Source organism: Biomphalaria glabrata, chromosome 1 (genome assembly GCF_947242115.1).
Source record: "Biomphalaria glabrata chromosome 1, xgBioGlab47.1, whole genome shotgun sequence".
Classification (NCBI taxonomy): domain Eukaryota; kingdom Metazoa; phylum Mollusca; class Gastropoda; family Planorbidae; genus Biomphalaria; species Biomphalaria glabrata.
In genome coordinates, this window is record NC_074711.1 from 11,460,069 (window position 1) to 11,484,543 (window position 24,475).

General features: G+C 31.8%; 2 protein-coding genes across 3 annotated transcripts; one reads left to right on the forward strand and one right to left on the reverse strand.

Annotated features, from left to right (window-relative positions):
• LOC106070972 (WD repeat-containing protein 6-like) lies at nucleotides 1–16,935 on the reverse strand. Of its 2 annotated transcripts, none has more exons than XM_056022001.1 (24): nucleotides 16,801–16,935; nucleotides 15,675–15,796; nucleotides 12,870–12,968; nucleotides 10,688–10,851; nucleotides 10,106–10,215; nucleotides 9,796–9,955; nucleotides 9,464–9,694; nucleotides 8,900–8,962; nucleotides 8,582–8,629; nucleotides 8,366–8,470; nucleotides 7,906–7,976; nucleotides 7,606–7,760; nucleotides 6,828–6,937; nucleotides 6,414–6,641; nucleotides 6,079–6,228; nucleotides 5,910–5,984; nucleotides 5,307–5,486; nucleotides 4,936–5,065; nucleotides 3,969–4,563; nucleotides 2,707–3,089; nucleotides 1,753–1,884; nucleotides 1,540–1,637; nucleotides 1,386–1,453; nucleotides 1–149 (listed from the first exon to the last, which is right to left on the reverse strand). In XM_056022001.1, exons 2-24 carry the CDS (start codon nucleotides 15,757–15,759, stop codon nucleotides 38–40), a joined length of 3,552 nt encoding a protein of 1,183 aa, XP_055877976.1. In that variant the 5' UTR covers nucleotides 15,760–15,796; nucleotides 16,801–16,935; the 3' UTR covers nucleotides 1–37. The 2 variants fall into 2 exon arrangements, with proteins under 2 accessions (XP_055877976.1, XP_055877971.1); XM_056021996.1 differs by having other exon boundaries at nucleotides 2,674–3,089.
• LOC106070974 (eukaryotic translation initiation factor 3 subunit J-like) lies at nucleotides 16,864–23,288 on the forward strand. The gene is made up of 9 exons (XM_013230995.2): nucleotides 16,864–17,018; nucleotides 17,144–17,229; nucleotides 17,922–18,000; nucleotides 18,114–18,193; nucleotides 19,969–20,065; nucleotides 20,753–20,850; nucleotides 21,050–21,107; nucleotides 22,078–22,151; nucleotides 22,274–23,288. Exons 1-9 carry the CDS (start codon nucleotides 17,006–17,008, stop codon nucleotides 22,397–22,399), a joined length of 711 nt encoding a protein of 236 aa, XP_013086449.2. The 5' UTR covers nucleotides 16,864–17,005; the 3' UTR covers nucleotides 22,400–23,288.
• The last annotated feature ends 1,187 nt before the right edge of the window (nucleotides 23,289–24,475 follow it).

Here is a 24,475-nt window from a genome sequence, read left to right on the forward strand (position 1 = left end):
AATAGTCATGTTTTTTTTATTTATTTATTAAATATGTTTAAGTTGTGGCACTTAGTAAATCATTCTTCTGACATGTGGACTTGATTGGATCAAGTTGAATCTTGTACAAACAAATACCTTCTCCTCCAATATACACATACACAGAATCCCTGGACAAAAAAAAAAACAGAAAATATATTTCATTCATTAAAAAGAAAATTACTTGTAAGTATATACTGGCTAGATTTATGTATAGATTAGAGTGTGTGATGGCTGAGTGGTAAAGCACATGGCTAACAGAATGACCAAAAAACAATTGAAAAGGGCAGTAAGTTAACTAGAACATTGTAAGTGTGTTGCATGTTACTGAGGATGCTGATAAATGGATAATAGATATACTCTCAATTGAGTTGCAACAAATAAGTTCCTGATGATAACATGCTAATTATTAACTTTTTATTGAATGTTAACTATTTCTAAAATCAATTCATGATAGAATAACGAATGAAACAATGTAGATACACACTGAGTGATCATTAAACTGTCACGAATTCTTCTAGCCAACTTTTTGCTGCTAGCTGTAAGCTCTTTGGCAGACTGTGCATTCCCAATACCCCTATGTCTCTAGATGAACACATCATTGAATATATTTTACTTAAGTTCAATGCTTTCAAACTCAATTCAATAAACAAATAATCCAGCAATGAACAAACATAAAATATGAATCCTGTTGTACTATTAGAATAATAACTTGACTGACAATATCAGTGAATAAATAAAGCACATGGATTAATAAATATCCACCTAAGAACACCAAACAATAACCTGGAACAATGACCCTGATAGCTTATTTAGTCCTTATATATATATATATAGGCTTTTCTAGATTGTTTACATCATTGTTAACTTCAAGTTTCTTAAACTTCTAACTTGACCTTCTATCTTAGTTCTAAATATTTCTAAATTACATTTATTTACATCATGGTCATCTAGATTTAGTCTTCCAATAAACAAGTTGTTGTTTTTTCCTTTCATTACACACACAGAGTGACCCAATAACCTGATCAGCTTTATTCTCCTGCGACTAGGTCTCTTTCTTCTGGCTTACACACTGAAATGTGACACTAACAGACCAGTAAACAAAAGACTTGACTGGCATCATTCTCTCTGAGACTGCCTTATGGGATGTGCTTTTTTACTTTTTATAGTTTTTTTTAACAAAGTTTTCTAGATGTCACTGTAATATTCTTGAATTTCACAGAAAATTTAGTTTTACTAGTCAGTTGTACTTGTTTATATCATGATAGGATTTTCTTGAACCTTCTGTTCATCTTGGAAGGAAAACTACATTTTCAAATCACTGTGCAGCCAAGCCTGACAAAGTTTGTTTTAGTATTCGAACTCACCTGTGAACCTGTACATCCATGTTGGTCACATTAGCAATATTGATATATTTACTAGCCAGCATCTGAAACTATGAAAATATTTGATTGAGCAAAACAATAAGCACTATTAACTGAAGGGAATACATTCACAAGCTAATCTATTTCAAGAACTTACTTCAATAAGATTATCTTCTGTACATTGTATGCTCCATACATTTATTCTCTGATCAATGGAGGCAGAAATTAATAAATTGGAAGAAACTAACCAAATTGCTGTTTAGAAAAAAATGAACAGTATACAGAGCAATATTTATATAGAGAGAAAGAGAAACTCTATATCATGTATTGTCGTAGGTAAATCTAAAGCAAGTGCACTATAGAACTTAACCTGTTATTTGGGCTGCGTGAGCATCAGGTTTAATGCCTTTTGCTACCAACTTGAGTGAGCCATTGTCCAGTTCAAGCAAATGTACACAGACAGCATTATCATCTCCCCCAGATGCTACCAGTAATCTAGAATCTAAAGGTAACAGAAAACAAAATTTAATTCATTTTTTTTTTTTATATTTAATGTAAGATATAATAAAATAATGAAAACGATATACCCAATATTTCTTATTCAATATACTAGGACAAACTCATATAAGTACTTTTCTAGATGACTTAAAGCAAAGTAATAATGCTTGATTCAGCCACAAAACTAATTACATGTTTGATTAGGTTACACATGGATTTTAGTAGGATGTAATAATCTTATTTTTTTGAAGAAACATATGTAATTTAAGATATAATAATGAAATCTCATTGTTTCCAGACTTATGAAAATATGAAAATTGTTTTTGGCATGATGTTGAACTTAAAATAATTCAAGTCAGCATTCAGTTGATATTATAAAGATTAAGAAACTTGCAAGTAAATAATTAAGTTACAGTACAGAACTAGTAGTCGGAGTTTTTGTTCACATTTTAACATCCTTGGTAAGAAAACTTCAAAGAATGGATAGGCCCTTCATTGAAAGAAATTCTATCCATGGCGAAAGACAGAGAGGAATGGAGAAAGTCAACACATCTGGTGTGGTGCCCCAATGGTTCAACAGACTAAGGGATAGGTGAAATACACTTGAAGTCATTTCAACAGACATAGTTTCTGATATAAAGGGTATCACTTTTCAGATCAAAACTTCAGTGGTCTTCTAGAATGACATCAGATGGGGGCAAAGTAGGGCACCAGAGCAAAGGCAGTTTTAATGTCAATTAATTTTCTTCAAGTTGTTTCTTTAAAACTAAATAAATATGGGAAAAATACAAACCAGAAATTTGTAAAGCATGTAAGCTGTTGATGCCTGATTGGTTAGCTGAGAAAACACAGCATGGACTCCTCTCTTCCTTTGTGACATGGTCAGTAGAGCCAATCAAGAAATCAGTATAATCCCCATCTTCGTCCTCCTCAGCAGAACTCTCAGAGTTTTCTGGTTCGCTTTGTGTGGTTATACCAACATTAGAGCTTACAGGGCTTCTTGAGAACAGTTGGGAAGTCATATGGTCAAGTAGATCTCCAAGTGACCAAACTACAATTTGTCCATTTGTAGAAGCAGAGAAGGCAAATGAAATATTTAAGCCACTAATTTTGTGAATATAATGTACTACTTTCAGCACACAACCGTGGTGATAAGCAGACTTGAGCAGGAGTTTAAACTTGGTGCATCTTTCATCAAAAAGAAATACTCTGAAATTAAAAATGGTAACTTTTTACTTAAAAACTATCAAACTAATCTTACAAATTCACATATTTTTTTTGTTATTGGTTGATATTTTTCTAAGTCTTTTTTATTTTATCAATGTGAAAGTCTAATGCTAAAATAAAACTTTAAGATGTGTGGCTGAGTGGCTATCTATTGAGGGGGGGGGGGGGGGGGGCTTGAATTTTAAACCCAACTCAAGCTGTGTTGCTGAGTTGGGTCTGCTGATTACTTTAAGCAGCACAGAAACCTTTTCCCAGAAATCCCCTCTCACCACATGTCCACAAAAGAGATTGGACCAGAGTGCACTGACCAAGCTAAAAGCATGAAAGATATGTGTTGCTGACAGTTGTAGCACCAAACTGCTGATTGACAACTAAACTGCTGAAGGGGTATTATATTTTAACTTATAAAACTTTAAATAACTTCTTCGTGAACAAAACAAAAACTTTTATTACAATAGAGAGAAATTTAACTTAAGATAAAATGAAATAAACTTAACATTTTTAAAACAAATCTAACTTATTATCAAAACACATCTTAACACTTTGGTATTATCCTGGAGTAATCTGTTATACTTCACACTGCTTATGACAGTGCTACTTGTCTTGCATTATTCTACAAGACTAACATTAAATTAATGCTCTCTCTCTCAAATAATAAATACTCCCTTTACATATAACCTAAGAAACACACACACACACTCAATACCAATGTGCCATTCAAAAGCAATGTTTCAAAAAATGTATTAAAAGTCCATCAAGAAAAATAGATTTTGAATTAAATTAGACAAGAATACTTTGTACTAGTAAGCTATTCACCTTGACACTAGAAACCTAAAACATTAAAATATTAAAAAAACTGACCTAAAATTTCCATCCGATCCAGCAGCTGACAGAACATGATAGTTTGAGAAGCCTTCTGCGGCCAATAATATTTCCTGACTACAATTTATTAGATCCAACAGAGGTGAAGCAGCAAGAGACATTATGCGTGTCTCTGGGTCTAGACAAAGCCGGCGAGTCTTCCAAGAAGAATACTGCTGCTTGTGTCTTGACTCTCCAAGAAAATGAGTGGATAGATGCTCATAGGAGCAGGTAAAAGGATCAGGCACGGATGGAAACATTTTTCCATTCTTTGAGGAATATTCTTGGAAAGTTTCTTGTTGCCCCTTCTTTCTCATGTCCATGTAAGAATTAGATTCTATCTCTACAAACTGATCACTTTTAGGCTTACTAGCTCTAACAAGTTTAAGCTTCCATGCTCGTATCTCTGCACGACCTCCACCAGAGAATATGAGAAAATGAATGTCATCTTTCTGATCTTTATTCCCATGAGAATTATCACACTGATGAGGAAGCTGAGTTTGGTGGATTTTACTACTGACAGTGATTGCCCTTACGCTAGACAAATGACCTTTTATAGTAGTCAGAGGGCTCCAGCAAATGTAACCACTTTTTTCTAAGTTTTGATTAAGGATTAAACATTTTTTTAAAACAAAAATGAGTGTAAATAACCTTTAATATCTAAAAAATTGTAAAACTCAACAATTTTTTCTACAAAAAAAAAACTATTTCATGAAACTATAATATAACTGTGTTTAAATCATTGATAAGAAGTGGAGTCACAAAATGAGATGTAGATAAACTATGTACTAATTTATTTTTAAAAAAAAGAAGTAATAAGAGAGTTGGAGGGGTTAACAACACATTCATTCCTTTTTTTCTCTGAAGTGAAGCTAAAAACAACAATTATCTGCATACATTTGTATTTGAGTCATGAATGATTATTGCAACACTATAGAAAACTATAAATATGTTTGAGAAAGGATACTTGAAAACATTATAATATTAATGGTATTGTCTTCACTAGCACTACAGACTATATGTGCCAGTCCACATAACTCATTCTCTATAGTATGTAGAATCTTGACATCACAGACTTCTCTCCCATGTAAGGCAGGCTTAAAATAAAATATCAACTAGGCCTAAGTAGACATTTTCTTAATAAGAAAAAAAAAAGGCCTAAAAGATTAATTCAACAATTCAGTATTGTCATTTTACATTTCTATTATAGTACAATATTACTTGAATGAATTATAACAATACAAATATATTGTTTAAAACAGGTTTAAATATTATTTCTACAATATCTACATACAATAAATCACTAGACCAAGTCTAAGTGTACATTATTTAATCTACCTGTAGTATTGTTTGCTTGGATAGATGACCTCTGTCCACCATGTAGATGCTACCTGCTTTCAGGTACACAAATCTCATGACACCGTCTTCATGAGAGCAGCCCCATGACCTATGACCCCCACCACATACGACTGCCATGACCAACTGATTGTAGTTGACACTCCACACTACAAACTGTGACTGGATAAAAATACATTAAATTTATGAATTTATTAAAATAACTTTTTTTTAATCTAAAATATGAGCAAGCTAAATAATTTTAAAAATTTCTTTTCAATGAAACAACACAAGTCATTGCGAAGAGGTCCCTTTTGAGACCTGGCAATACATGTGAATCAGGTGATGTTAGGGTCACTGATTCTGTCGCCAAGAATTAACAAAAGGGGACAATGACCAATCAGTTATATTTTCCCCAACAAAGTTTAGGTCTCCATTAATGTTAGGTAGACTCATGAATATAATTAAAAATGTCCATTTAGAAATCTAAACCTTCATCAAGATTTGAATGTGAGACACCTTGAATAACCAATATTTTAGATTTGAATCTTAACAATTTGTAAATTTTTTATAGATGCTTATGAAACAAACAAAAAAAAGACTTACTGACAAAAATCCATAGACTAAAAGGTCATCTTGATTCCATTCAAGTTTTTCAATCCATTCAAAACCTTTGACAACCTATAAGTTTATAAGACAAAAATATAATGCCCCCAAAAAATATTTTTAAAATAATAAGTGTGAAAAGACAAAACAAGCTAACTAACCACCATACCTTACAACCATGGAGCTGAACCAAACTGCCATCTTGGATCTGCCATTGCCTATAAAAACCATCTCTACCAGCTGAGTAAATATAACCATCTCTATGGCCAATAAAAGTTGTACCAGCTTTGCCGTGGACTTTGACAAACATTTGGTCAGGCTAAAAAAAAATTTAATATGCCTAGATGGATTATTTAGATAATGAATTTGCTACTTTTTATCATGCCATTATCATTGATAAAATAATAATATCTTTTGGGGTAATGGTTAAAGCAGGTATGAAATGTAACATAGCTAGATAAAAATGAATAAATACTTCATCTCAACAGTATCACAGCTACAAACCTCTACAATGTCTGCATTACTTTTGTTATTCAGATAATACAGCAGAACTGATCCATCTTTATCTCCACAAACAAGAGTTTCCCTCTCCACATCTGCTTGTGTTGGTACAAAACAAGCAGCTGAGATCCATCTATGTTTAGCTGCTGGTAAAAACAATCTTTTCTGGACTGTCATTGTGATATGTGAATTACTATCTTTATCTTGGGAAACTTCTACTTTCAGCAATATCTAAAGAATGTATATAGAAAATAAAATTGATAAAATTGTGTGTGCAAATTATTAGCAGAATTTCCTGTTATAACATAATCTCTGTACAGCTAGTAAATGCTCTGAGAATAATTGTTTAACAACCAAGAGATTTCCATGCTAAAAAAATAAAAGAAGTATAATATCTATATTAGATGAAATCCATACACAAATACCATCAGGTCCAGATATAACAATGTGATGATGATCCAACCAAACTACGTCCAGAACTTTACCCTTATACAAGTCTTCCTTGCTAGCAATGATTTCATCTTCATCTAGGCAGTAATAAAAAAAAAGTATTGAGGAAAAATAACAATTAAGAAAAAGCTCTTTAACATGTTATATATTAAAACGAAAGAAAAAAAACTCAGTGAAATTCTCTGTTTAGATCTAAGAGTTGTTTTTAATAACATTGTCAGTCCTCAACTTTCCGTATTGTAAAAAAGGTCAGAGCTAAAGGGAGAACATTTTTTTCTGCTAACTTAGCTTGAAGTAATAGGCCTACTTGCTTTGTGAAATCCTTGGTTTGAACATTGTCATGTCTGCTCATTTTTATCCTTTATTAATTTCTTGATTTGGACACTTACTATTATACTCAATTTCTCTTAGTTATTCTACAGGACTAATGAACAGCACCAAGGAATATTATTATCCATTGTATTTATGGTTAGAGGGATTTTTTTTTCTTTGCTAATTTTGTTTTATTGGTATATTTTTAATTTTTGTAAGCCTAAATAAAGGAGAAAAAAATTATAAATGCCTTTTAAAATCCTAATTTTGTAAATGTAAATGACATTGTTTGAAAATCTGAAAACATATACCAGATGGAATTGACATGTCGTTATGTTTGGAATGAATTTCATTTAAAAAATTATTTTGATATTTTATTTTAGTAAATTGATAAACATCAATGTATTAAAATATAAAAGAAATGTTAAAATACCTAAAAAATGTATGATGTTTAATGTCCCTGAGATAGTACCAATAGCAACAGTTGTTTCATTTGGACATGGTGTCAATATACTGTAAGATCTGAACTTGGTGTCATGTGCAATAAGATGAAAATGTTGGTCACAGACTTTGTAGTAATACAGCCGCCTGATCCAGTCAAACAATGATTATTTAACATGATAGATAAAGCATAGGTTGAAAATAATGACAAATATTCTTAGAATAAAATTAACTGATAAAAAAAACTAATTAATGATTATTATTTACCCCTATCAATAACAAAAAGTCATACCCAGAATTCATCATAATAAGAATAGTGTCAAAATTTAGCAACTGGACACTTCTTGGGAAGTCTTCAGCATTCTGTGGAGATTACATCATATAATGTACTATATAATAACAATCCTTGACATTTTGTACAACAGTTTGCCAAATAAAACAAATATTTTAGGATGGTTTACAAAACAAAATGTTCAGCTGAAAGTAATTTCTTCAAAAAAAATTTTATATTTCTTGAATTTTGTGTAGACGGTGGGAAAACATCAGAATTATTTACTCATTTATCTATTTATTTGGTTGAAAATTAAGTTACATAAGACTATGCTACAACAACTAAGTATCACATTAGGGAATGTTAAGATAAATACCAAAGGCAATCAATGAAATCCAGCTGAAAATATCACTTGTATATCAAATCAGATGTAAACAAACAATTCAAGTTCAGGATTACAGCATTAATTCTGTACACAAACCTCATTACAGTGTTCACCAATCTCAATAATGGCTTGTGTTGTTTCCTTCTCCTGTAACTGATCAATCTTCCACTGTCTTATACTGGCATCACCACCACCTGTCAGCTTTAACAATGTCTTAGATTTTCAATATTTGCATGAAAGTGATTTGATTCAAATGTATTATTATGAATAAATTTCTATGTAACAGCATGTGAATATAAACCTGGACATTACCACAAATTGTTCATCTGCACTCACTGCAAGGCTCCATATGCTTCTGCCCTAAATAAGGGAGTCAAATTTATATATATATATATATTTCTAAATAGCTATGAATGTGGGAAAAAATCTATTTTATAACTACATTAATATAGAACATTTTTATGCTGCATATATAGATTTTTTAAGCTTGCACTAACTTGAAATGTAAGTTTTACAACAATTTTATTTTGCATTGAACAATAAATGACTAAAAAAATCAAAGAATATTTATTTTCAGATTGGGGAGAAGAGATATTGTTTATACATCCTTAACAACATAATACACCTCACCTTGTGACCTTTGAATTTCTTGAGTATGTTACCGTGGTAATCCCAAACTAAACAAACAGCATCCTGATTGATAACAAAGTAAGACACAAATATAAGTAATGCAAAACCTAATTAAATATTAACAAATAATTTCTTTTATGTTTCTAAGGCATATTTTATTTGTCAAAACACAAGTTAAAATGCATGGAGATAATTAAATTATTTTTTTGAAGGAACCTCTGTAGTTTATAAGAATATAATATAAATTTACATGTTCCATGAGTAGTGCATTAGGTCTTTTTTAGCAAACACAGATCAGAGATGGACAGACATCACATGGAGTGAGCACTATAAGAAGCCCAATTACAAAAAAAAAAAAAAAAAAAAATAAGGAAAAAAAAGAAAAAGGCTAAGAGGATTAAAAGAAGACATGATAAGGTTCACTTCTTGATGCCTGGAGCACTAATGCACCAGCTGAAATTCAAAACGACTCTCAAATAGTTATCACGGAAATCTTCTCCCCTCTATTACACAATAATTAGAGAAAAAAAGGTTAATATTTATGTTATGTTTAGAGCTACTTACTTCCGCAATGCTAATGAAACAGGCAGACAACAATGCTACATCCCAAACTCTGGCTGAATGACCAAATACTGAAAGCATTAATGTGCTATGAACTGACTCCCAATCTTCTATAGTGGGCTCCATAGTAGAACCTGAAGGAAATTTTAGCTGCCACATGCGTATGCTGCGATCATCTGACACAGAACAGATTCTTTGAAATTGAGAATGATAACGTATTGAAAAAATAACACCCTGTTTTGGAAAAGTATGAAAATAAAATTATTACTTAGTACCAATTAGTAAAAGAACATAGATTTTTTTATTTGTAGCTCAAAAGAAAACAATTTTCTTACCTTATGCCCAGATAATGTCAGAATTGGATCCACAGTTTTAGGATTCAGAGACTTTTGTTCTAATTCACATGCAGCTGACCAAAGAACTATTTGATTAAAAACTGTTCCAGCAGCCAGAATCAGATTGGACCACCGCTGCCCAATAAAACATGCAGTATATCTAAAATAAAAGCTAAGAAAACTTTCCACAAACAAAAGAACTAGTAGTCTTTTAGTGTTATAAAAAAAAAAGGGAGTTATATAAGACTTAAAATATACAGTAAAAAAAAAAATTAAAACTGTTTAACTTTTTTTTTTTTTCAAAGAATACAGAATGCATTTCTCTGTACATTCTCTGCGTTCAATAATTTCACCAGTTTTCCATTGGTACTTGACCACACTATTATGGGCTAGAGCAATCACTAGGTTGCTTGTCTCATCCTGTAGAAAATAATATAATATATACACTTTTAGTATGTGTGGCTGAGAGGTCAAAACCTCATATTTTTATCTTACCCTAAAAAGAGGGCTCAAGTTCGAATCACGACTTGAGCATCGTTGTGTTTGTTGAGCCCCCTAAAGGCAGAACAGAAATCTTCTCCCCTCCCCCACTGGTCCACAAAGGAAATTAAACCATAGCACATTGAGCATGCTATAAGTATGAAAGCTGTGCTATATGAAAAGAAATTTTTAAAAAAGATATCCTCCAAAGTACATCAACTATTTCTCACTATTCATAGGTTACCAAATGTGACCTTTGAAGGAAATCTAAATATATAATACTTTATGAATAGGTCATATGTCTTCATATTTTTTCAACTCCAAAATGTAACAAATAGATTACTGTTTGCTATTTAAGACAGTTAGTTTGCAAATAAAACTAATGAGCTTTACAATTGGATAATGTGTCTACCTTTTCCCCAGTTAACCACTGGATGTCCCATATCCAGTCATCTACATGTATGATGGCAGAGATGGCACTCAAAGAGACGTCCTCATTCTCTTTTTTCAAAAAAACAACACAGGCTTGCTTGCCCCCAAAAACACACAAGAGACTACCATCTGTATGTGCTGGTCCTAAAGAATACAATGAAATTAATAATGAAATCCACAAAATTAGTAATCACATGATCTAATAAAGAAAACAATGAAAAATAAAAACAGTAATCATAACAACAAAAATGATCCATGTAAAATGTGAGGGACAGCATGATACAAACAGAACATTGCATAACAACTTGATTTTTCCTCATCCAATAATATGAGGCTCTCAATTTGTGACTGAAGAAGGGAGCTATCTCATTTTCTATGGGCACTATGTTGGCTGTGATCTTCTTTCTGAAAAGCTGATTACATTCAGGTTAGTTTGGGCCTATTGGTGTCTGGATAAGTTCTTTTTCGACTTGTCTTTACTGTCAGCTGTCCCGTTGGGCAATAGCCTGCAACAGTAACACTGATGACTCAGCATCAGGAAAAGCAAGGTGTTGATTCTGCATTCTTTGAGGATATCTTTATACAGTGGTATACAGATAATCATAACTCACATAGTTTAAATTCTTTTTTTTTTCTCTGTTGTGTTTTTTTCCTTTTACTAAAAAGATAATTAACTTTGTAAAACATTCTTAATGGTTCAGGGTTGTTGTTTTTTTAAATTAGAAATGTAATAAAATCTCTTTTAACTCAATTTCACTCACTGTGCTCTGGCACAATTTCACAGAGTATCTGAATCCCTGAAGAAAGCAAATCACAGCATAAAATAATCATTTAAAAAGTCAAATATCAGACACAAATATGGTTGGTGGCTCCAAGTTTCAGGACGAAATGTTCACAGATAAATAGTTCATGACAATTCGCTCACAGACAACTAGTTCACCAACAATTGGCTCACTGGATAGTAACATATTGTTAATATTCTCATTGCCTATTTAATTAGCTTCAATTAAAAGCACATACAGGGGAGTGATACATTGTAACTTTTGTTTTTATTATTTCCCCCAAAAAATTGTTTAATGCTAGCTAGACACACAAGATTGGGCCTAAGATTAACAAGGAAACTCTGAAACTGAAACTGTATGTGAACCAATTGTCACTGAGCAGTTTGTTAAGAGCCTATTGGCTGTGAACCATTTGCCAGTTGAATAAATTATTGAATGAACCAATAGTCATGAACAATTTGTTAGTGAACCATTTGTCTGTGAATGATTTTTTCATGTTCGCCATAAATACATGTTCAGTCCATCCTTGTTGGGACTTTTACACACAGCAGCTGGCCAGGCATAGAGGAACCTCCGAACCCACATGTGTCATGTTATTTGGGGGAAACAGTAATACTCTCCATAACAATTCATGACAAACAGTATATTGAGAACTTGTATGCTTATTCCTCATTTTGACCAGTCTACCAAAAGGTGATGCTTTCTTAGGCCACATAGACATGTAATATCCAATATAAAGCAATCATCAAGTTGTTTGGTGTTGTTTTTTTTTTTCAATTCATATTTAGTATGAATGCTACTCTATAAAAAATAAATTATTTGTAAATAAAACATAGATACTACAGGGTGGGCTAAATCAATTCTTTCCACAGAATTTTCAACATACTCAATTCTTATTCATTTCTATTTTCTTAATTCTTAACTATTCTTTAAACACACTATCGCATACAATTGAGGGTTCTTTTTTACAATTCCTCTTATTAGCTCACAAACTCTTCATGGCTAGGTGGTTGGACATAAATTTCGAAAATGGCTCTAACAATTTACTTAGAAATTTGGCCGTTTATGTATATCTTTGGGAAAAAAATTATTAGCTAATTGGTCACACAGAGAAAACTTAAGTTTTATCGTTGCAACTTTTCTAAATGAATTAATTGTAAAATTTAATTAGGTCTGGAGATCTATATCTTTAACAGACACCAGTGGAAATTCGTGCACATATTCACTAAAGAGTTAAGTAAGCAAATGGACATTCCTTTTTTTTATCTCTCATTCATTAGTTATTAAGAACAAAGTAATCGCTCTTACAAAAAGTCATCAGCTTCATGAAGTAGGAACTGTCTTGTTCAAGAAGTATTTTTTTCCTATTTCACTTGTTACCTTTTCGTATTCCATGGACAGTTGCCCCATGTAATATTTGTCTCCTTGACTGTAAATGAAAGGTACTCAAATCATACACTGAAATCTCATTGCCACAACCTGAAAAAAAAAGCATTATATTTTATGTTACTTTATAATAATAACAGTAATAATAATTAAAAAATTTGCAAGTATTTCTATAAATTATTTATATAACAGAATTGTCATGCTACCCTTGCTATTATATCAGTGGTAGTGTATACAGATAATATAACTTAATTTGTGTCACCGGTGAGCTTCATTGGAAGTACACAAAGTAACAACAAGGCAAGATTTGATGGCAGATTAACTCTTTCTCTCCATAATTATTTTCCTCGTTTCGACAGGATTCTTTATTTTGCTCAGTAGTATTTCAATACCCTGTTAGGATTAAGCTTCAATAACTTTTTTGTTTGTTATCAGAAAATGTTTTATTTGGTATAGAATTAAAGGAGAATGCATGCTCTTTTTATATAAGACAAAGTAAAGTTTATAAAATCAAACATGCATTTAATTATATGTGTTCAAATCAACGATGGTATCGTCAATTAGGAAAAAAAGAGTTAAAAGCTTATGTTTTCATTTGCCAATGTAGGGTTTAAATCAATGCTGCACTCAATCTAAGGCCTGCTATTGGTGTGCCAAGGTGTGAAACCAATTTAAAAATGCAAGTGAATAAATTTTAAAAGTCTCGCCTACAAATATAAATTATTTAATGTATTCCCTTGTAAATACCGGTATGTCAAATCTAAGCAACACCACAATCTAAGCTGCACTCTATTTATGAGGTGTTGAAAATAAAAAAAAAATTAAGATGCTAGTCTATGCCATGATATTCCATTGCATGTTGCACTGACAGTTAAGTCAAATGATGGCCAATGGCACAACTCAGGGGTATGGCAACAATTACTGTAACTGTGGCTTTTTTTCAAGGTCATTTGCAGAAAGAAATTATTATGCATAATACAGATAGTGACTGGAAGAGGAAGACTGATTCAGATAGTAGTTAGGACTTCAAATTTCCTGAATTCTATTTTTTTTTTAAAGTATAGTACCCTTTCAAACCTTGCAATTTATAGGCCTGATGATGTAAAGGTCATCTGCTTCTGTGGCCCAAGGTTAACCAGTGTGTCATGTGGCCAGCACAACGACCAACCACATGTACCCATTAGAGCTGAGTAGACAAACTAAAGAGCCCAAAATAAAAATCCCAGTCTTCACCAGGATTCAAACCTGAGACCCTTGATCAGGAAGCCAAGTGCCTTACCATTCAGCCACCACGCCTCTTTTACAAACTGGAATTAAGTTCAAATAACTATGTATTTTTTTTTTCTTTTTAACTTTTTAATTTATTACAATCAATTCAAACTAGACTTCTTAGTTCGAAAAATGGATAAGATTTCATATTTGATTAGTTTTATGTCTCTTTTCAATGGTACTGTTTTTTTTTTTACTTATTATATACTTTTAAAACCCTATACATTGTTAAGCCTATTGGAAAATCACCAAATCAAGGTATTCATAAATATCTGCCTGAGGAAGATTCTTATGATCCACTGGCCAGTCAAGATGTTGAATGAGCTACTGTGGCATAGAACATAGCAACATCCCATTAAAGTAGATATTCTTCAGAGATGCTGGAAATGGATAGATCACACCCTTCGCAAGCCTGCATCCAACATAACAAGGCAAGACTTGACCTAGAACCTTCAAGGAAAGAGGGGACGACCCAGGAATACATGACACCGTGATTTGGAAGCAGATGCCAAGCAGACAGGCAATATGTGTGGACAATTGGAGAGACTTGCCCAGAACCAAGACGCCAGGAGGAAGCTGGTTGGTGGCTTATACCCCAGATGAGACCACAGGCAGAGATGAAGAGATACTAGATATCAAAAATATCCTGAGTAAACAACATAATGGAGAACAAAATATGAATAAACCATTGCAAAGAATGAAACCTCCTCTATGAAATAAACCATTGTAAATCTTATCTTCTTGTCTTTTATATTACAGACGTTACTTCAAAAAAGAAGTCCTATGCATTTCATGTCTTAATCTAGTCATGCATGTTAATAAATGACTTAAACTCTGCTAAGTCATTGGTCTTCCTGGCTGATTCAGGCAACCCATTCCATTCTCTAATGGCACAAGGGAAGAGGGAGCATTTGTACAAATTTGTCCTAGCATATGGAATGAGGAATGTGCCTTTATATTTGTGTCTTTCTGAGTATTTGATTAGATTTTGTTTTTGTATTTGAAGATTATGGTTCAATGTTTTATGTATAATTGCTACTTTACTTTTGATTCTTCTCTCCTGAAGGCTTCCTAAATTTAATGATTTTACTAAAGGTGTTATTCTTGTGAAATGTGAATATTCGTTTGTTATAAATCTCACTGCTCTAATTTGTGTCTGTTCCAGTTTCTTAATGTTTTCTTGAGTTGATGGGTCCCAAACAGAGGATCCATATTCTATTATTGGCCTAACCAAGGTTAAATAACATTTTATATTATAGCTACTTTACTTATTTTTCTTTCCTGTTAGAAAGTAAAGAATAAAACCTCCTCTATGAAATAAAACATATTGAGTTTTTATTGGGTTTTATTGAGTTCTTTTTTACAATGTAAATTTAATGAGTGCATTTGACATTTTGAAAATTTTGTCATACTGTCTATCAGTGTGGTAAAACATGACGATGGTGAATGGTGTAGGCTGTAATAAATAAATGTAATTTTTTTTACCAAATAGATCTAAGTAAAAAAAAAAGAATAAAAAAAAATCATTACCACTGACAATACAATCTTTAACTATTAATAAAGCTGTTACAGGTCCTGTATAATTTTCCAGCTCAATCACATTGCTTTTTGACATCTTCACAACTGCTTCATGTAAAGTAAACTAACAGAATCTAGATTGCAAGAAAAAAATACTTAATATAGATGTCTAGAATAAAATAAATATAAAAGGACAAAGGTCTAGTCTATATATTATAATTATAATATATGGGTCATTATGACATCATTATCATTAAATCATTATCATATTTTGAATATATATTTTTTTAGTTTTAGATCAAGATAGGCTTTTTTTTCAACTTTTTTATTATTATTATTTTATTTTATTATTATACTATATTACTATATAGAGGTCTACTCTATAAGTTACAATATTATAGTAATAAATAATAGTAGTATATATTAATATTGTTATATATATACAGTGCTTTTTTTGTGATGGTGCTGGTACGGCGTACCGGCACCTTTTTCAATATGGTGGTGGATTACTTTTCTTGCATGTTAATATTTATTATTAATTTATTTGTAGTTCGGTGGTAGAGGAGCTGGCCATTTTTCGGACTGTACGTTTTTCTTCCTGAGCTGAGACCCATGTACTTTCACTGTCCATAGCTTTCTTGGTCATTGTCTCTCTCCATCTGGTGCGGTCTAGAGCTATATGTGAGCACCGAAGCAAAAGCCACCTTAACCTGTTCTATTTGCAGACCGAAGGAGTGTCTCTCCAAAATAGGGCTCCACAGCCACATGAGGAGGTGTGCTCTGAGATGAACCATAGTTGTTCTACGACTGAAGGAGGCCAATATATTTGTAGTTAAAAGTTAGGTATTCCAGCATTGAGACGGCACCTTTTTTTTTTTTTTACAAAAAAAGCCCTGTATATAATATATATATATATTTGAGAATCTTTAATTAGTATTTATATATGTATTATATATATATATATAATATATGTATATTATGTATATATTTAATATTAGAGTGAGAGACAGACAGTGACAGTGGTCACACTCACAGTGAGTGTGTACACTGAGACAGCACAGAGATATGAGAGAGAGAGAGAGATCATCTATATATATGATATAATATATATGATAGACTCTCTAGTCTCTATCAGTACCGGTATCTAGATCTAGAATCCAGATCTACAGTGTTGAGTGTATTAGTCTAGATCTACATGACATAGACTAGACTAGATCATGACTAGATTATCTGTATTCTCTAGTATTCTATAGTTTCTAGATCTAGATCTAGAGTGATTTCCCTTAGGTTTAGAAGATGAAATAATTACGACGAAATAGACTGTAGAGCACTAACCGGTTAAGATGGACGAATGGGGTAAGACATGTGATTTAGAGCTTTAAAAACTCTAGCTTTCAAGATTCTAATGCTTTAAAAAAAAAGTCACGTTTATATTAAAATTTATCACAACAGTAATAATGAGTTATTTTTTTTTATTTTAGAGCAAGAAGATTTTGAGCCTAAGGTAACGCCAGGCGCCCCTGTAACAGACAAATGGGAAGGAGAAGATGAAGAAGAAGACGTTAAGGTAACCAAATATCGATAATCGCAAATATGTCGGTGTCAGTATTCAATCATTTCATTTGGATATTTAAGATCAAGAGTCTAGATCTATTTAGAGATCCAAATGTTTTACTTGTACATTGTGCCTTATGATTAGTCTATGTCATTATGATAGATTTATAATAATAGCATCATTTTGTTTGTCAGATCTTTAGTAAGTCTTTACTAATTTACTTTGAATATTTTGTAAATGTAATTAAATTTAAAATTAAAATGATTTTTTTTTCATTTCCTAATCCTACTGTTACCTGCCTGTAGGCTTGTAGATCTAGAATAGATCTAGATCTAGTTACTGAACTTGTAGTAGATCTAATTTCTCTTCATGAGAATAGGTTGGGGTTGAATAAGTCATTATTATAAGTGTCATACTAATAAGGAGTGTGGTTTGATCCCCTTTCACTGACTTTCAGGACATTTTTTTTTTCATTCATTGACTATTAGATGACAGATTGTATAGGGTCCAACATTCCATTCAGAATCCATTCAGATCCAATCTGGTCATCCAATTGGATCCAAGTGGATAAATAAAAATATATATATGTCAAAATAAAATTTATTCAGGCTGTCTTGGTAGTGCTAACATCTAGATTGATAACTCTTTAATATTTAATAACATTGATGATGTAAACTTTACTATTGCTTTGCTATTTTTAAAAGGATAACTGGGAAGATGAAGATGATGAAAAAAAGCCAGATGAACCAAAGCAAGAAGAGCATCAAAAGCCTGCAACTACAGGTTAAATTAGTATTTTATATATATATATATAAATAAATATATATATATTAGTTATTTATTTAGTTATTTAGTTTGTTATATTTATATATTTAGTTATTTATTTTTGTTTATAGCTTATCAAAGGCCTAAAAAGAAACCTATTGGCGAGAGATTAGCAGAAAAATCAAGAGCTAAGCAAGAAGAAGAAAAACAAGTGAGTGGCCTGGATTTTTTTTTTTCATGTAGTCCTAAAAGAAGTCTGGTTAGGATTAAATCATTTTAACCCTTAAGCAGTTGTCAGAAACTATCTCCCCCATCCCTAAGAGAAGGGATACATCTCTCATCTCAAAAAAAAAACTAATAAAACTCTTTTCTTTTATATTAGAGAAAAATAAACACATCTTATTTCAAGTCATAGTTGGTCTATAGAGTTCAAAAGCATTTAAATATCATGTCAGATTTAGTTTGACTATGTCATTTTTGTATGCTAGCAGTAAAAAAAAAAAGGTAATTTTCATAAAATCATAAAAATCCATTCCAACATGCTGCAGAAACCAAATAAACACCTTAAAATAGTTCCACAATTGCTCTCTTAGGTCAGAATTTGTAAAAGTATTGTTACAAATGAACTGTAACAGGTAGAGGTCACTACGTATGACCCAGACGAGATGACACAGCAGCAAGTGTTCTCTGGAATGTACATGTAGAAACAGACAGGATGTGACGTGTTCTCATGTGATGTTCCAGAAGGTACTAGCAGTGTTTCTGCAACGATTAGGGACTCTATATAAACCAGAGAGTTAATGTGAAAAGTCATTCACCATTACTGCTGTCTACTGTGCCAGACAGTAGAAGAGAGATGCAAGTAAACTAGAGTAGAGTTAGTTAACTGTGGTGGACAAGAGTGGTTAAAACTTATACAGTGAACTACGGTGGAGCTTGAGTCATTACAGTCGATACAGTTGAAGTAAGACGTTAAGACTCAGATTGCGTAGATTTGAGTACAACTCAGAACAGCAGAGTAGAGCGTAATACAGCTCGATGCAAGTTGAGGAAGGTTGAGGTGCAACGTGGTACAGTGAACAGTAAACTACCAGATATTATACGCTACATGCTACAGTGACAAATTGCTAGAGTTAATAGTCAATAAAGTTATATGAAGCTGAAAGTTGAGTTGTCAAGTTCTTTGCAGTGTTCTTAATTGTGTGTCTACTTGTACATTTAGCCAGAAGAAAGAGAAATATGTAACAGTATAAATACTTATTCAAAAACTAGCAGTGCATGTGTATACAAAATAACCCTAAATAGGCAATGGCCAGAGATTCTAGTTGTCTAGCAGTAGCAGTGACTCCCGGTGACTATAGCGAAACGGTTAAAGACATTGAGATAAAAATATAGTCCAAATTGTAAAACACAGATAGTTAACTAACATACTTTATGCCTACATATTGTTAAATCTAAATGCATATAAGAACTAATAAATATTTAAAATTGTAAAGTTATGTACAGGTTTACTTATTAATGTCAGTATATTTATTTATACTATTTAAGATTTATAGTTTGTAATGGAGTATAAACATTTGGACTCTCAAATAAAAATGTCAATGTCAGAAAACAGTATTCTGCTATCCCATTGTTATTCTCCTGGAACATAGTCCCCTGTTAAGCATACCTTTATTCACACATTGTACAATTATTCCTATCAAGTCCTATCCTATCTTCTCAGCCTTATCCAGTGGTCTGTGGCTGTGCACAGAGTTACACTCCCAAGGACTTCTTAGTTCTTCTTTTTTGCATCTTTCTTAAAGCTGTGACCAAATCCATCTTCAGTTCCTTTCCAAGTTTTTTTTTCTCTTAATTTAGTTAAACTTTTTTTTTGTCATCCTGCTGCTAGATCTTTAATTGTAAAAATATAATTAATCATCTTTTAAAAATTAAATAAAAAAGTTATCCACAAATCTAAAAAAAAAAAATTTTGTTTGCTTACAGGAAAAAGAATTAACGCCAGAGGAAAAACTAGCTGAAAAAATTAGATTACAAAAAATTCAAGAAGAAGCAGATTTGAAATTAGCAAAAGGGTTGTTTGGTAGGCAAAATATTTTTCTTTTTCAAAAATTTGCACATTTTATAATTACTGAAAGAAGATTGCTTTGTAAGAGTATTGATGAAAATTTTACAAAGCTTATATTAACTCACTCTGTCTCTCTGATAAAAAGTTTAATCATGTTTTGTCTCCCATTTCCCATTCTCTGATCATGTTAAAACTTTATTATTAGACTAATTGAACCTCACAAGACATGAACGATAAAAAAAAATTTTTAGTTAATTGATTGTTGGTGGTGAATTATTTTGTTTGATTTCGAAACAAGAGGAATAAATGCTAATTAATTAGAAATGTGAATATATATAATACACACACACACACACATATATATATATAATATATATATATATATATATTCACATGGATCTAGTCCCCTGATTACCTTATGACACATTTTTTTCTCCCACTTCAATTCTGGGATCAAGTTGAAATTTTGCATAATTATTCATACCAATTAGTTAATCATTTAGATTTAGTACTAATTAATTAATTTTGTTTTATAACGCAAAAGGGAGCAAAACTTAGCAATTTTCAGATAAATGGCATTAGGTAGCCGTTCTTTCCCTTAGATAACCTTATTTTTGTTTTTTTAAACGTAGTATTTTTTGTTATTGCTTGTTGTATGATTTATTTCCTTAAAATGTGAAATTTAACTCTGTCAATTGATAGGTGTTGATCATGTTGGTATTGATAGCATGTACCCAGAAACAAAGGAACAGTTTGATCAGTTTGAACAAGCTTTGAAAACAAAGATTACATTTTTTGAGGTAAAGCATTATTACATGAACTAATCATAACTGCTTCTTCTGTATTCTTAATCATTTGCATATTTTTTTATGAAACTTTATATCATTTAGCCTTAAACATGTTACAAACTAGAAAATCGGTTGTTTATATATATTTTTTTTTATTTATTCAATTTATTTTTATTTATTTAATTTTTTAAAATTTTATTTTAATCTTCAGGGTAGTAAATTGTATCCAGCATTTATTGAGAAACTCATCAATGACATCACACTAACTAGTAAGTTTAATTGTATTTCTTGACATTGTTGACTGTTTTAGAGTTAGTCTTAATTGTATTGGATGGACAGTCCTTAGTGTTAATTTTCTTGTACTAAAGATAATTGCTGAAAAGGAAACCTAAATGTAACCATTTCTCAGCAAAACCATTAAGGGATGTTTTAAGATGTTGTGACCTATCCCAACAGTTGGATAAAAATAAGTAACCGCTCTCCTAAGTGTTAAAAGTTTTCAGTATATTCATGAACATGAAAATTTATTTATTTTTGAATATAGTTTCATTGGATTAAAACCATACACATTCAGAATTTCTTTTCCATTCTCATTTTTCATGTTGGAAAGTTCAGTTAAGTAATCCTTTATCTGAGATGAACTGTGCAGTGGTTTTCAGATCAGGCAGTTCTCCTTATAGTTTTTCTTCTATAGGAGGGTTTTGGGGCCAGAGTCTTGTTCGGGCCTCTGAGTATGCAACTTTGAAGGATATGGTCAGCATTCTCTGGTGATGCAAGGGCAAGTTTCATTTGTCCCGACTTTGAACTTCAGAATATGTTGTCTCATTCTGTTGTGTCCAGTTCAGTGGCAAAAAATCATGTGTTGGTCATGTCAAGATATAATAGGCATAGTTTTTCTTGTAATTTGGATGATTACACATTTAGAGTGTTTATTAAGACTCAACTATAAAGTTTGATGTAGTAGAGTTAGGCTACAAATATAAAGGGAATTCTGCTGGTGAAAATAGTGTAACAATGATGTGGTGCAGGGAAAGAAAGGGCATTTCTAAGAAGTTAAGTTCTAAAATGTGAATACAAGTTAGTGAAGAATTTGTATTAAATATATGTTGTTGTTTTTTTTTTTTTTTAAGTTAACAGTATTTCATTTACATTATTTCTCAGTCTATAAAAATGCATGAATAAATAAATGAAAAGTAGTTTTTATTTTAAATTTAATTTTGATGTTTTTATTCATTGCAGTGGCAGCTGATGATGTTAAAAAGATAGCCAATTCTGTGACAGTTCTGTTTCATGAAAAGGAACGACAAAGAAAAGTAAGACATTATTTTCTTTTTACATTTCTGACTTTATATAAAAGTTTTACTGAGAAAATAAATAAAAGTTTTACTAAGAAAATAAAAATGCCTCTAATGATTTCATCTTTTTTTTTTTAAAGGAGCAAGCAAAAAATCAGAAGAAAAAGAAAGCAAAAGCCACAATTAGAATGGATAAAGATGATATGGGCTTGGCAGACATGGGAGATGGGACATACTACGATGATGACGATGATGATTTCATATAGCATCTTTGTACATAGTTGTTTTTTTTTTTTTTCATTGCTATCCTCCCTCTATTTAATTGACTAATGTCTTTCCACTGTGCCTCAATTGTTTTGATTAGCTGAGTTTTCAGTATCATGACTGTATGTCTTGTGGACTAAATGTCAAGTAATATGTATATGCTTTTTTTTTCCCAAGTTATTTAGAAAACCATAACTAGTCAAAGTGATTCCTCTCTTCTTTCAAGCTGTCAACAATTAAGCAGACAAAGAAAACTGGCACAGTGGGAGGTTTTTGTTTTTAATGGCTATATTATTAAACTACTTGAGTAGTTTCCCTTTCGTAATGACGAATAAAAGATACTGACTTGTTCTGTATGTTTATTTCAGTGGTAATCACTTGCTTTCATTGATGTTTCAACTGACTTGTTCATAATTTCTTTCATAATATTTAATTATTTTTTTTTTTTTTAGAATAAAATGAGGCGATGCTATTCTGTCATGGAATATTTTAATTTTTTTTCCCTAGTAATATCAAAATAAATCATATAGTTCCACATTGTTCTTTAGGGTTTAAAATTAGTATATTTTGTTTTGTTAAAGTTTTGCTTTTTTGTATAGTTATATGACTTTTTCAGCAGTCCTTGTATTGGTTTCCCAGTACGTTAATATTTTATGAAATGTTAGAAATTGGTTTACTGATGCATTCTCTTTTTAATTCAATATTCTTAAGTCCTTTTTGGTTAGGTTTTTTTTTGTTTTTTTTCTTAAATCTTTAAGGAAACGGGTGCTTCTTTTCTTTAGTTCAAACAAGTGAGTAAATTCTTGGCATGTACATTTGTTTTCCAATGACTATTTGATTTGATGGTGATATAAGCATGTAATGAGACACAATAAAACTAGGCATACAGAATGTGTCTACTTGTTTTTTATAGTGTAGAGCAGGGGTGGGCAAATTACGGACCGCAGGCCACATGCGGCCCGCCGAGGTGTTTTATGTGGTCCGCCGACTCCTACAGAAATCAGGTGTGCCCACAGTATATAGATATAAAAATGCAAATATTAAAAAAAAAATAACTATAAATTATTGAAACTGTCTCATAAAAAGTTTTAAGTAAACAAAAATTATGCTTATTGGGTATACATCAATACACTCAATTCAAGACACAATGTCTGAGTGTTGGGTAGGCTTGAAATAAGATGGCAAGTGTAAAAACTGATGGAGCTCGATCTTTGACTGAGAACCATAAACTTAAAACACGAAAGTTTGCACAAAGCTGCATAAAATTTTAAAGAAAAATTATGATACACTATGAAAGCACTAGAATAAGTAATGAAAGTTGCTAGAGCTAGGGAAGTTAACCACGGGTAGTTCTGATTCATGAATAAATAATCCAATGTATCTGATAGCTTAGCATGGGCAAGGCAAAACAAAACAATATAAAATCTCAAGGATTAAATTGTCATGTTACTTAAAGGACACTGACTGTGACTTTGTTACCAATATTTCTAATGAAGAGTGGAAGTCAAAATTTCATGTCTCTCGTATATACTATTGCAATTGATTGTTTACATATGAAATGTAAATTCATGTTAAATCTTTTCAAACAAGGCTTTCCCATTTCTACAGGAAAGCAAAAAAAAATAAAATGTTTTTGTCATTTTCCTTTGTTGAAAGGTGAAACTATCTTTAGTGAAAAGATTACAGGTACAACACTTATTAAGAAAAGCCGATTCAACTCCAGAGGACATAACTCAGAGCAAAGAGAAGTTCCAGTCATCAATACCACGGGAGTGTTATGGGTGCCAGAAGCTGTACTTCCACACTTAAAAAACCTTTGCTGCTGTTCATACTATTTGTGTACACATACATCAGTTCTTCTTCTTCGTTCTCATTTTACATGTTGAAGGGTTCAGATCAGTAATCCTATATCTGAGATGAACCGCGTAATGGCTTCCAGATCAGGTAGTTCCTTGAATAGTCTTTGGAGAGCCTTGTTCGGGTCCCCCGATGTAGTATGCACCATTGAAGGACATGGTCAGCATTCTCTGGTGATGCTCCACGAGGGCAGGCTTCGCTCATCCCTACATTTAACTTCC

Coding starts and splice junctions, on each gene's coding strand:
- LOC106070972 (XM_056021996.1), bottom strand. CDS start 15,759: ATGTCAAAAAGCAATGTGATTGAGCTGGAAAATTATACAGGACCTGTA. Junction 10,216..10,687: donor AGTGGTTAACTGGGGAAAAG/GTAGACACATTA, acceptor TATTTTCTACAG/GATGAGACAAGCAACCTAGT. Junction 3,090..3,968: donor GGATCGGATGGAAATTTTAG/GTCAGTTTTTTT, acceptor TTTTAATTTCAG/AGTATTTCTTTTTGATGAAA.
- LOC106070974 (XM_013230995.2), top strand. Junction 20,066..20,752: donor ATTAGCAAAAGGGTTGTTTG/GTAGGCAAAATA, acceptor GTCAATTGATAG/GTGTTGATCATGTTGGTATT. Junction 21,108..22,077: donor CAATGACATCACACTAACTA/GTAAGTTTAATT, acceptor TATTCATTGCAG/TGGCAGCTGATGATGTTAAA.